The sequence below is a fragment of the Parasteatoda tepidariorum genome, chromosome 9 (genome assembly GCF_982258835.1).
Source record: "Parasteatoda tepidariorum strain Cologne lab strain chromosome 9, Ptep-v5.0, whole genome shotgun sequence".
NCBI classification, from domain to species: Eukaryota; Metazoa; Arthropoda; class Arachnida; order Araneae; family Theridiidae; genus Parasteatoda; species Parasteatoda tepidariorum.
The window spans coordinates 24,215,739-24,229,961 of NC_141763.1; the positions used below are offsets into that span (position 1 = coordinate 24,215,739).

Here is a 14,223-nt window from a genome sequence, read left to right on the forward strand (position 1 = left end):
AAGACATATAAGAAACAGTAGTGAATAAAATTAATATGAAAAGTATCAGTTAACAGTCTTAATTTACCTCATAAGATTTAATTATGAAATTTCCTATTATATACATATATGCCTAAATAATATTAAAACTTTTACAAGTTAAAAAAACAATCCATCATAAGAATTGCGTCCATTAAAAAGTCTGATTATCCCACTATCAATATAAAAATGTGCTGAAGCTAATGTGTGGAATGTGCACATCATAAAACGGTACAATATAATAAGGAAGAAACAATTTGAGAATTATGAGTGACTTAGTCAAAGTGACTTCTTTCTTTAAAAAAAAAAATGATTTTTAACAAACACGTTTACACTTATGTTAGGGCAAGAAGTTTACTTTATAAAAGCACACTTAAATTATCTTTGCAGATTTTCATACCACATAACAAAATTCTTGCCATAAAATTTCATATTTTTATATCAAAACTTTATAATAAAAAAAAAACACATTAATATGACCGAGTCATACAAAGAAAATAAATTATATAAAAGAGTAAAAAGTAAATGTTGGAAATTGTTCCATTCGCAGCATTACATCGCATAAATAGTTGGAAAAGGTTTTCGAAATGAAAAACATCCACATGTTGACATTGAAGGGGAGAAAATACTTTGGTATTATTAGCACCAAAGAAAGATACACTGTTTGTTTGTGACATTTAGTACAAGAAGCAGAATCGCAAAACAGTTGCTCACTTTATTATTTTTTATAATTAGTATGTATGAAACGCTTAGTGACAATATAACGATAAGTAGCACTGACCAACTGTTCATTAGAAATGTTTCCAGATAGGTACTGAACACATTTTCAGGATTTCACTAGATGGCGGCAAACTGCACTGAATTGTGTTTTGCACTCTGAACAAAGTGAAAATATGACTTGTCATTACATTGTCACAAGTTCAACATATACTCTATAGGCTCAAACTAAATTATTGCTGTTAATCTGCTGGTCTAGATACAAATTACCAAGCACTAAAATTCAAACATTTTTAAGCCCTTTTAACGCCAGACTAGCTGTAAATAAAACCCATTTTCTTGATAAATTTTACAAAAATTGGAAAATAGTTTGTAGCTGAAGTTGAGTAGAGCAATTAGTTTAGAATTTTTATTTATTTTTTATGAAAAAATAAATAAAACAGTTTTAGTGATTTATAAAAGGGGAGTAGACTTAGAATACACTGTCATGGGTTTGTCAAACTAAATTACCAGCTATGACTAGCTGTAAATGAAGGCTTTTTTCTTGATAAATTTTACAAAAATTGGAAAATAGTTAGTAGCTGAAGTTGAGTAAGAACAATGAGTTCAGAATTTTTTTATTGGATAAAAAAAAAAGTAAGAAAGTTTTAGTGACTTATAAAATGGGAGTAGACTCAGAATGCACTGTCATAAGTTTGTCAAACCAAATTATTGATTAACTAAAAAAAAGTGGCCTGTTGCCGAAGTTAAAAGTTGGGCTGTAGCTTCAATTGAGCAAGGAACACTTGGCTCAGAATTCATTTTGTTACAGAGAGTTATATAAATAATAAGACAAATTAATCAGTTTAAAATAGGGACAGATTTAGACATCATTAAATTGGATTACTAAATTAAATTATCATTTATTTTCATTTGATCTGTCACACGTTAAAATAACTAAAATTTTCACACTGTAATGATAAACACATTTGGGTGAAATGGTGTGTTGATAATCTCAATGCAAAAATTTAGTCTAGGCTTGGTAATTTAAAGAATATGTCATTAGCCAGGGTCAGAAGCCTTTTCAGCATAAAGACAATAAGTTGTAAATTGTGGCAAGTCTTTGGCAGTTCTCGGTTATGAATTTAGGGGTGGGTCACTTTAACCTAAAGCTTTGCTTAACACCTGGGTCAGAGACTAACAGCACAGTTTAATTAGAGCCTGCAGACTAATAAAACAAAGTATTATAATATTGCAGAAAGTAACCAACATTTTGTAAGCTGCCTCTTGGATAAATAATGAGATTTATATTTTTCAACAATGGGTAAGGATCATTCATGCAAACAATCAAACAGAGATCGGATCATGAGTTATTAAAATTTTTGATATGTTATAAATAGTAACATGATGACAACTAGTTTGCATTTTACTCTCAACAATGCTGTTTACTAAATAGAATTTTTAAAAAAGGACACATTACAGTCAATGTATTGAAAAAGAAAAATGTTTGCAATGTGGCAGTGTGATAAAATGTTTAGAGCAGCTTTGAGCTAAATATACTTGTCACAATCCTGATAGGTATTAAAATTTTATTAATTTACAGTAACAAAGTAAAAATGTTATGTAGGAGTTTTGGTAGAACCACCTAAACTTTTAATCACTGCAATTAAGAGAGTTTAGATGATGATAAAAAGCTAATAAAATTTTTTAATATTAATAGGCACAAAAAAAGCAATTTACTGAGTAAAGGCTGCACCAGGAAATAAATCGAAAAATTATGTATGGACGTAAGTATATATAAATTGATTTTCAATTAAATTGGAAGCCAAACATCTAAATTTTATCTTTAAAAAAAAATTTGAATTTTATTTCAAAATACATTTACTGCAGTGTGATCCCATTATATATTTAAGTTGATTGACCTGCAAATGATATCAAATAGTAAACCAACCAAATTTTTGGCCATTTGAAAGCTCATAAAAGTTTTGAAATGAAAGAAAAAAAAAGCACAATTTAATAATTAAAGGAATCATTCTAAATTTCTTAATATCACATGCTTTTGTAAAGCTCATTTTTACTCATTTAAATTGAGAGTTTTTACGATGCTCAAAAGCTCATAAATGCTTGTAATGGTCTGACAAGACTATAATACGTAGGTAATAAGACAATTCTTTTGAAAACAAAACAAAAATATATCTGCCAAAGTTCTTCAACTACAAAGCAGGAACATTAAAAAATCAAATTAATTAAATGAAATTCTGGTAGGCTAAATAACAAATTTAATATATCTTGCTTTCAAAATAATTACAAGGATAATTAAACACACAAAAAAAAATGAGCGAATACTGAAATTTTTATTTTAAAAAATATTAAATGAATAAAAGAAGGTTGATAGGAACACACAAAACGTGTAAAATAGCAAAGCGTTTTGTCATGAGAAAATATTATTAAGTTAAACTAATAGTTTACAGCTTTATTTGAGGTTAACAATCAATATACAATACTTACTTAAATAAACAGAGAATACCAACAAGGAAAACATAACACACAATCAACAATATGGATGATTAAAGGGATGAGAATACGTAAATATATTTTATGCTACACAAGCAGCCAAAGTAATAACAGGTCAATCCTAAACTTGTTATGCAATTTTAAGAAATTTTTATGAGCTTTCATTATGAATTAATTTTTTTTTAAACTTCCTTAACAAGCATTCTGGGGGATGAAATTCAATATAATTTGAAATGGTATTTGGCAAGTATCTCTCAACAATATAACACAGATATATTTACAAATGAAAACATAAAAAAACAAACAACACAGGGTCATATCCTTGGCTTGTAAGTGAGCGTAACATGGAAGGACTGAACATCAAGTTCTGTACAATCCTGTTCAGTTATTCCAACTGGATTAGATAGCCTGTTCATAACCTTGACACGAGCAGGGCTGGAACCGGAAACTGGCAATGGTTCGGAGGACATGGATGTCCCCAATGACACTACCTTGCTCCCCGAAGAGTCTCTTTTCCCTTTGCTGGAAGAGGCGGTCGTAGTTACACATGATGCACCAGCACCATTTTCTTTGTCACGTTTGCTTTTGCTCGAGGACCGCCGAACTAAGCGTTTTTCTTTACCTGAAGACTTCCGAACAAGCTGTTTGTCACTTCCTCCAGTGACTGAATTAAGCAAGGAATTTGATGACACTGATGAGGCATTGGAACCTCTCTTAGAGTCAGCAGTTCTCATCATCTGTAAAAATATAAAACTAAACCGTTAAATAAAGTAGATTATCAAAATTGGCAAACAATAATCATAAAATTATAATTTTTAATTTATAAGTACAGTAGAGTCCCGATTATCTGAGTTTCCGCTTTAACCGAGCTATCAAATATTTCAAGGAATTTTTTTATTCCAGTTTTTTATTTTTAAAACCACCGCCAAAGGAAAAAAAACTGAATTTTATCTTCCAAACACACATGAAAACAAAATCCGACAACTTGATCCAATAAATGAGCGTTAATACTGTCAATAAGAAAAATGAATCTAGTAAAGACGATGAAATCAACAAATAAAAATCTCTCATACAGATGGGCTAAAGCCTATCTGAAGTGCTATTGTATATATAGAACAACAAGACGAGACACTAGCCTTCTTGTTATCCTTAAAAAAATGGTGAAACATTGCTGCAGAAAAGCACCAAAGTAATGTAAAACAAAAAACAATTAAGGACTTCAAGTAAAAACTCTTTAATTCTCGTAAAGTATGTTTTTTAAGTGTTCTTAAGTAAACTTTTTAAATATATTAATTGTATGTGGTGTACTGGAATAAATTTCGTATTTGTTTCTTTCCCTTTTTACACTCTTCGCTTTTAACAGAGTTAATTGTGGTCCACATTAACTTGAATAATCGGGAATCTACTTTAATTACAATATGTAAAGCAACTACAGTATTACAGGTATATCGACCATTGAAAGGATCAAGGATAATCAGGTTAACAAAGAAAGCACACAAAGAATAAATCATAATGAATAAAAATGGATCATTTTAAAGTTGAAAAGACAAATACAACGATGTTTAAAGGAAATGCCCCTACACTTCTTTTTACAGTTTTTGGACTAGAATAATAGATTATAAAAGATCATATTTTAACACATTATGAATGGTGTATTTTGAAGTTGTTTATTTTTTTTTAAATATTATCTTTTAGAAAGTTGATAAATAATTTTAAACAAGTAAGTACATATAGAAATTATTACTTTTACATACATTAAACAATACACATTCATAAAGAAAATTTTAAGATGGTAGGGAAAAATTGCCTAGTCTTTGATTGCCTTATTTAATAGATTTGATTTACATCTGGATAAATAGCATTTTGCAGTAATTTCATTATTTTCATAATAAGTAGGTTAGATAAATTCTTATTTATTTTAAAATGCTAATGTTAATTTTGTAAATAACAGAATAATCAGAAAAAAATCAAACATTATGTCCATTTCTTTAGCAATTTTTAAAAATTATTTCTCATAAGAATCAAACATCACTAATAAAATAATATTATAATACATAATATGTAACAAACAATTAATCAAGTTGAGTAAATGTCCTGAAAGATGGGGAATATTTGAAAGAAAAAAATATTTTAAGTTCAAATCAAAATTACAAAGAACATACACACTTTAACAATACAAATTAATCTAAGAATTCGTAAATAAAATTTTATTTTTAAATTGTAATTACTCGGAAAACAGCTATTTTACAATTAAAATAAGATTCAATCTTTTTCAAAGAGAAAGATATAAACTAATAAATTAACAAAAAAATTTTTTTCTTAAAAAATTTACTTGAACATTAATAATGCATAAGAGGGCCAGTTTCATACAGTAACAATGATATAATGAATGATAAAAAATTATCCAACACAGGATTGTTAGACTGTGTTTTATCATTCATTATGCTTGTCAACCAAAAACTTTATCTTTTTGAGTGACGGGCATATTAGAGTGATCAATGAAGTGCCACATATCCTATAATATTGGACAAGACATTACATTATATGGCTTGTCCATGTGTCTAAATATTATAGGATATGTATCAAATCCTATTCTATCAAATTGTTTATTATTCTATTTATCTTATTATTTCTAAAGAAATATAAATGCCAGGAAATATTTTTCTTAAATCACAGTGATAATTTAAAATAAACTAACAATAAAAAAATTAAAAAAAACTTCTATTCACTGAAATCATAATTGCACTGTAAGCTGCTCCAGTTTCCTAGTTTAAAATGACAAAACTTGCTGGCTAACCTTAAATCTACCGAAGTACCAACTTTTTAAACAAGCTATCAGAAATAAGAAGTACAATAACACAAAAATATATGCAATTAGTGTTTACGAAATTCAAATTAGCCCAACTTTAAAGTGTACATACTAAAGTCTATATGAGTAACACTTGGAATAATATAGGTTTTAATAATAATAGAATATGTAGGTGCATTATGCATTAATTAAAAAAGTAACACTTGGATAAAGATACAAATTAACATTTTCTAACACTGAAATTTAATATTTTGCTAAAAAATTAAATTACTTCAATAAATGTTATAATTTTTGGTTAAATTAGAGCTAGCACTTACTGCCTTTTTTTAGCATCCTGCATTTGAAGAATCATTAAAAAGTTTTTTTTAGTGAAAAAAGAGAAAGTTCTAGAAAAGCTTGTTGGAAGGGGAAAGTGACTTTTGTTAATTTTTGTTCTATTGACAACAAAAAAACTTTGTTCTATTGGTTCAAACAAAATTCTATAACAGGGTGTGTAGCCAGATTTTTCAACAAAAAATAAGCACCTTTTTAGTACTTTTTAAGCACTCAAAAAAATTTTTAATCCAAAAAAAAATCATAATTAGGATCTTTGCAGTATAATAAAAATTATTTTTTTCCATTGTTTAAAGTTCTTAAATCGATAGAAAATTACTCACTTTTTACAAATTCCAAATAAAAAAAAAGCACCCTTCAGGGCTTTTAAAAAATGTAAATCAAAAATAAGCACTTTTCAAAACTGCTACGCATTCTGTATTACTCTGGGCAGAAAATTCTCGAAGACAAGTAGTGTTATTACTTTACTGTGAGACAATAACCTTGACTCCATAATTGCAATAATAAGGGATAAATCAAAATAGCTAGCATCTCGGAATCTATGGTCGCCAATGGCAAGCAGAAATTTGGTGTTTTGCGATAAACTACTATAGAAAGTGGTGCTTAAAGTATAAACTTATGAAAATTGGAAATACCTTGGCAGCTACTTCTTCATTTTCATCTATTTCAGGAGGTACACATATAGGAATAGGAGAAGGACAAGGAGATGGATTAAGAAACCATTCAGACCTGGTGCGCATTCTGGCCGTTTGCCTTTCATGGACTTGAGGAAGAAATGTCAGAGATTTGGTGCTTTCTGCATAACGATTGACAGCCTTCAGCTCCTCTGGATCCAATGCCAAAAAAGACATAGGAGATGCTGCCTATTAGGATAGTGTTACAATATTATCATATGTCCACAAAATAAATTATTAAAATAGAATGAAATTAAATATAGCTGCCAACTCTTCCGGTTTTCCAGGAAGATTTTATTTTCATATTTAAAGTGGTAGTAGTACTCATGTTAATCCAATTAACTTTTTGAATTATAATAATTTCAATTGAATTTGACCACCACTATGTATAAATAATTACAACAAATATATAAAAGCATAATAATCCGTATGAAATCAAATTTCACCGTGGTCAAAATATAAATATATTTTTGAGTGAGATTGCTTTTCGCTAATTGATTTACTACCACTTGGAAAATCCATTCTCAGAAAGATTGAAAGTTGGCAGGTATGAAATGTGATCTACCAGTTGGTATTAAACATAAATGATGTTTTCAATGTTTTATACATTTGTTACAGCATGTTTGTTAAAGTTTGTAAAATATCTTACAGGGCTCCAAATTAATAGTGGTTCCTTGGTCCCAAGATCACTAACATTTAATGTGGACCACCATTAAATAATAATCAGTGGTCCCCCAGACTAGCAATCTATGTAAAGGAATGGTATGCTGTTATGGTTTTGATCAGTGGCTTCGTTTAAAATAGTATTTTCAGCATAATAGTGTACATTACAATTTCCCTACCTAGTAATTTTTATTATTTAAATTCACTTTATAAACTTTTAAAAAAAAATACATATGTAATAGAGAACCATACAAGAGTAATAAATTAAAAAATGAAAATAAGTACAATATCTTTTAGCTACAAGTCCTTCAGACCACAGTCTAAATTTCTACTCCTATTGATTTCAACTTCTTACTGAAAAGTAAAGCCTTCCCACAACATCTCACTGTGGGCCAGGGGGGTCATGTAGGCTACACAATTTCCTGACCAATGGCATGATTGTAGCAAAGTAGTCAGCACTGCACGCAGGCTGCATTTACTTCCAAGGCAAGCTGATACCCATCAATCTGAAGTTGGGTGTGCTTCAAGACACCATTGGCTATCGAACCCCAGCTCTTCACAGTGAAATACCAGTGCATTAACCACTGGGTGTCCTTCACGTAAGGGTCGATTTCGAGCCTTTTTAGTTGAAAAGGGTAAAAACGCCGCTCTAGCACCGGTTCCTGTACAAACCAGAAGGAATAGCTGGTTTAAGGCAGCTTTGTTTCACGTAAATTACTTAGCTGAATATGCAGAGTTCTTCGATAAAGAGCAACAAAATAGCAGTAGTTCTTTGATCAGCACGATTTCCGAAGAATGTTGTAACGCAGAATTGAGTGAAGATTCAAGAGAGATTGAAAAATATGCATCTTTAATTTTGAATCTATTAAATTTATATGAAAAACAAAGAACAAGTTTGCATGTTATTTTTAATGAAATGTCTGATCTTGCTGAAGATTTAAAAAGTAAATCTATAACCTGCCAGTACTTGAAATCTAAAAAAGCTTTAAACTCATGCCAGGAAAAAATTCAGGCATACTTTTTTGAAGGCAATATTACAACACACAGATTTCGTCAAGCTTTTTTAAAGCATGCAGAGCTTTTGATCCTAGTCAATTCAAATACTTAGATGTTTTCCAAGAAGATGATAGTTCTTTTATTTTTAACTCTATCCCCATGTTTGAGGATGAAGAAGAGTTGAAGAACGAATTTAATGCTTACAAAGCGACAGTTAATGAACTAACTACACGTTGAAAGTAGACAATTAATTCAGTTTTGGAAATCGAAGATGGAACGCTATCCAAAACTGTCTAAAGTGGCAATTCAATGGTTGTCAGTACCAACTACTAGCGTGGATGCCGAACGATCTTTTTCAAAATACAAAAATGTATTGAGTGATGAAAGGAGAAGCATTAGCGAGAATAACCTAACCATGTATAATATTTTGTATCAAAATTCTGTACATTTAAGTAACGGCATTAATATTGCTTAAAAATAAAATTTTGTAACTTTTTTATGTTTTTTATTATTTTTAAATTGATTTTCAGTGTAAATATCAGTGCATATGTTATCCGCGAAAATTTCACGAATTTTTAAAACTTTTGCGTGAATCACGCACGAATTTATGTCTTTTTTTCCCGCGACAAACTTGCAACCCTATCCATGGATAATCTGAGCACTCAGTGAAAAATTAAAAACTAGAGCATGCTATGTTTAGGACTATAGCACTATAATTAAATTACTTGCATACCTTATAAAGTCCATTTTCTTCAAGTGACACACTCAGTCTTGTATAAGTATCAGCAAGATTAGTCAAGCTACCACTCATATGGGGACCATCATTCTGAACCATAGACTCACTAGCATGAATTAAAGCTGGCGTGCTTCGACATTCTTCTTGAGAGGATATAGCTAATGAATAAAGTAAAATTTTTTTTTTTAACTAGAAATGTTACTTAAAAGATTGATTTCAGTATTATAAATTAGAATGTATACATAAAAGGGGGGGGGGAAATCGTGCAAACCTTGCATAATCTTACCTTTTACATTTTAAATCTCTAAATGTAACAGTATCTAAACTATTTACTCTCCTTTTTGTGCATATTTAGTTTCATTTTAACTACGTTTGAAATAGTATAAATCCAATCCATACAATCCCATAAAAAGTTCAACAATTGCTAAATTTTTTTATTAAGAGCCATCATTTCATAAAACAAAAAATTCCCATAGAATAAAAATAAGTTTCTCGTTTTCATCTCGTGTGATATAGAGATAATTATTTTCAAGTCAGGGAAGTATAATACACCACTGTCTTAATGCACAAGCAATTAAAAAACCATAAATCAGATCAATATTCAAATAAGATTGAAAATATTAATAGATATGTTGATATTTTTTTTAATTATTACAACGCTTCTATTAGGAACATATTGCAATTTTTAGGTTAAAAAGGAAAAATGCCAGTTGCAATATTTAAAGGAACAAAATTCTTCACCTGTTAATTGGGCACGACAAAATTTTTTAGCATACAAATTACTTAGGTGTGATGATATTATTTATAACTATGAAGAAAAAACCTTACTGTGAAATAGGTAGGAAAAAACCAATTCCCTGGTTAACAGGTTAGGAATGGATATTTTAATTTCTGCATTTGTATCCGGAAAGAAATAATGAAAACTCTTTTCATTCCTTAGCATTAATTCTATACAATTATTAATTTTAAAATAAAACCTAATTAGATTCTTACATTTTATTAAAACTAAGCACAAAGGTAAAGACAATAACTGAGCACAATAACTAAGTATTATTTAAATTTTTAAAAATTTGTAACTTTTTTAAACATATAACATGAAATTACAGAAAAAATAATTTATAGAATGAGTGAAGATTAGTGTATTGCATAATTTGCACTGTTACCTCGATGGACTGTTTACTAATCTTTTTTTCACTTTTATTAATACCTTTTTCAATAACCTACCTAAACATGTAATTCGCCAGAGGGCAGAACTGATGCAATCAAGAGAAAAATTAAAAAATTATTTATTATTATTAAGTTAGTTTTATTAGCTATATTTATGAGTTACTTGATAGCATCAACTTTATGTAGGTTAAAAACCAGTTCTTCAATGTTATTGCTCTCTTACTTGCCCTTTAATAGCAGCCAACAAACATCACACAGTATTTTATTTAAATCTGACAAGAAAGATTTCTAGATGTAGAAAAAAAACAAATTGGAAATTGTCAATGGCCATGCTTTTCATTGGAATTCAGTCAGTTTAATACAAAAAATGAAAACCTTCTTTCAACTGCCTGTTTATTAGCCAAGCAAGACTTATTGATACCATCGAGGCTAAAAGTAGGTTGAATTATACAATGACCTACAATTACAATTTACAAAGGGGGTGCTTTATCCTTTAGCAACGTTTCTATTTAGTGACATCCTTTCTAGGATATTGAAACAACCAAGTACACAACAATTAATTTACAGAGTTTAGCATTGGTTCACTTATTTAACTAAAACATCAAGAAATTTTTTTTGTAGATTTTTACTTTGAAACACAAGATAATCTTATTCTTAATACAAGGTTTTATTTTATTTCTTTTTACTGTACCTTAAAAGATCTCAATTGATTCAATTAATTAATATATCTCTCATGGACTGCAATAGTGGCACAACTCAAAAAATCAAGTTTTGAGATAAGTGGGTCTTTAGTTTTCATTGCTAAGCAAATTGCATGAGAAATGCTTAAGTTTACTTAAACGAAGATTACCTTCAAATTGAATTATGAGTTGTGCTAGTACTGCTGCTGAAAGAATGTGCATTTTTATATTTACACCTGTTCTTAGTCCAAAACGAGTGTTTTTTGAGTTGTGCCACTATTGCAGCCCATGAGCCATTTAAATATATAAGTTTATATGCATTAACTTCTTAGTTTCTTTTAACAGAAATTTAAAGAAAATAAAGCATGATATCAACACAGAAATTAATAAAAATTATTTTTTTTTCTGATCATTCTGATTATTTTATAATTTAATTAATAATTTTAAAAGATTTCAGGGGACAAAACGTGGGATGTTAGGCAAAAGCTGTGCAAATCTATTCTATGTAAGAGAGGCTTACCTTCCAGGTTAAATTTAAATCCCCAGCGCTCAGCCTCCTGCTGGAGCCAGTTTTTTTCAGTCTCCAGAGAGGCTTTGCCTATAAAACATACAAAATGCTGTTGCAGAGATAGAATAGGCAATTAACAAAATAGAAAGGTTAAAAGCATAAATGCAAAGCAAGCAGGAAATCATAAGTGAGGCACACATATTGTTGACATAATTGCTTCTAGAAATGCCATAATGATAAAAATACATTAGACACCCTCAAATCCAACACGAATAATTCCAACAATCCTAAAATTTGCAAAGCCAAAATCTAACATCCATTAACTAAAATATAGACTTACTTCAGAATGTTAACGAATTGATGGTAAAAGTTTAATTTCCAAAAAAAGTCTAATGCTTAAAAATAAGTTTATATTTTTAAAAGAGACAAAATGAAATACATTTTGAAACATTTTATTCTTACCCATCAGTGGTCTGTCCAGGCCGAATTTACTAACGTTTAGCAGTACCTTCACAAATTCAAGTTTAGGAAAAACGGTAGTTTCACAAAATCAACATTAGGAAAAACGGTAGTTTCACAAATTCAACATTAGGAAAAAGGTAGTTTCACAAAATACTTTTTCGTAAAATTTTATTTTTGTATCCCTTAAGTAACAATAAATCCATATTTTTGTGATGATTTTTTAATATAATTTTTAATTTTTCACAAATTATGTCTAAATTTTCACAAAAAAGGTATCTCTCAGAAAAACCTAGACAGACCCCTGCCTACTCAAAATCAAGTTTCTATAAGTTTACACACTTCACCCTCACTTTAATGCCTTAAAAATTTGATATATTTAAAGAAAATCAAAGAGAGCAGTGGCTTAGTTTTCCACTGGCCTGAGACCACTGAATCCCCCTTGGACCCACTATGAAATAAAAATCACTGGTTAATGGGACCACCATGCTTCTGCCATTAATCGTAAAATGGCAGCTAGTCCATTCAGTTGGAATGGTATAATAAATGTATAGCGATAAATTGACCGAGCAATTCTTCGACATATTTCAGAACTTTTTTCGCCCTTTTTGAAATGCATGCTATTTATAGAAATACTTTAAATGGAGAAAAAAATCCCAACCCCAAGAAAAAGTTAATGTAGACTAATGAAGTTTCAGCAATGCATTTGAGTAACATATTTTATTGATTAAAGTTTAAAGATCACAGGTTAATGGAACCACTTCAAATGTAAAATACTGGAACATAATTATTATTTTTTTTTTTTTTATAAATTCAAAATGTAAACTAATTCTTAAACCAACAAAGCCTTACACAGATTTCAGAGTCTAGTTTCAGTTTTCAATAAATATGTTAGTTAGTAAGAAAGATTCAAGATAGATGTTCAAACTGAAGTACTTACTAGTAAAGTACTAACTAAACGTATAAGTTCAAACTAAAGTACTTACTACTTGAACAAGTTACAACATTAAAGATAAGATATAAGTAAGATATGAAGCTGAAACAATAAGTCATCAACATATGCACCTTACTCTAATTGATTTATGATAATAAGCTGTGATAAAAATAAAAACCTTTTTTTAATCAAATTAATGCAAGCAGTTTGAAAATACGGCAATATTTAAAGACAATCATTGCATCAAACTATAAAAAAAGGGGAATAATTTCTAATTTCTTTAAAACACCAAAAAATAAGATATTTTTAATACTAATAATGATATAAATATTGCTCAGTGAAAATTTTCACTTCAAAAAAATTTAACCATGTAACTATATTTCAAAAACATTGTACATAAGAGCAGAGTTTAGTTGGAAAAATTGAACTAAATACAATTAAACTAAAATGCAAGAAAATCTATATATGTCAGTTTATAAATTTATATTTGTATTTATATATTAGTTGATACAAAGAAAAGTGAACATAATTACAATTCTCCACATTTTAGCAGATTTTTCAAACAACAAGATATGTATGAAATATTAGAAACTTATTTATTTAGGTTAATTCTATAGTATAATTAAATCTATATAGTATTATAGACTTAAAAAAGGAATTAATGGTAACAAAATAAATTTAATCTAAAAATTAGTTTATCTTCACATAACGCAGAAAGAGCTTAGAAGTTAGTGCCCTAATGTAGAACTTAAAACTATTAAATGAAAATAAAAAACAAATTTAGCTGATTGAAAACGTGAAAAGTGTAAGTTTAAAAAATTCAATAATTTTATTAAATAAAACATCCATAAACTTTCAAAATAAACGGATACATACATTTGATAGAGCTTGGGATAAAATGTAATTAAACGGCAATGGGGAAAAACTTCAAATTAAACAAGGGGCATTTTGTGAAAAAAACAAAAAAACACTCGAGATTCAGATTTTGAGAGTAGAAAAGTTTTCTCAAAGCGTCATAAATTAAAATTTTTATACA

At 29.0% G+C, this 14,223-nt stretch overlaps 1 protein-coding gene across 8 annotated transcripts in view; it reads right to left on the minus strand.

Moving 5' to 3' along the window:
* Positions 1-319: 319 nt before the first annotated feature.
* RhoGAP71E (Rho GTPase activating protein at 71E) overlaps positions 320-14,223 on the minus strand; it is a 30,780-nt gene continuing 16,876 nt past the window's right edge. For 6 of the 8 annotated variants that reach the window (XM_043042283.3, XM_043042281.3, XM_043042285.3 and 3 more), the window contains exons 8-11: positions 11,807-11,884; positions 9,437-9,597; positions 7,006-7,233; positions 320-3,965 (exon numbers count right to left, since the gene is read on the minus strand). In XM_043042283.3, coding sequence (XP_042898217.1) covers positions 3,543-3,965; positions 7,006-7,233; positions 9,437-9,597; positions 11,807-11,884 — 890 coding nt within the window. In that variant the 3' untranslated portion in view covers positions 320-3,542. The remainder of the gene's footprint in view (positions 3,966-7,005; positions 7,234-9,436; positions 9,598-11,806; positions 11,885-14,223) is intronic. The other 2 variants (XM_071186275.2, XM_043042286.3) reach the window with 1 other exon arrangement.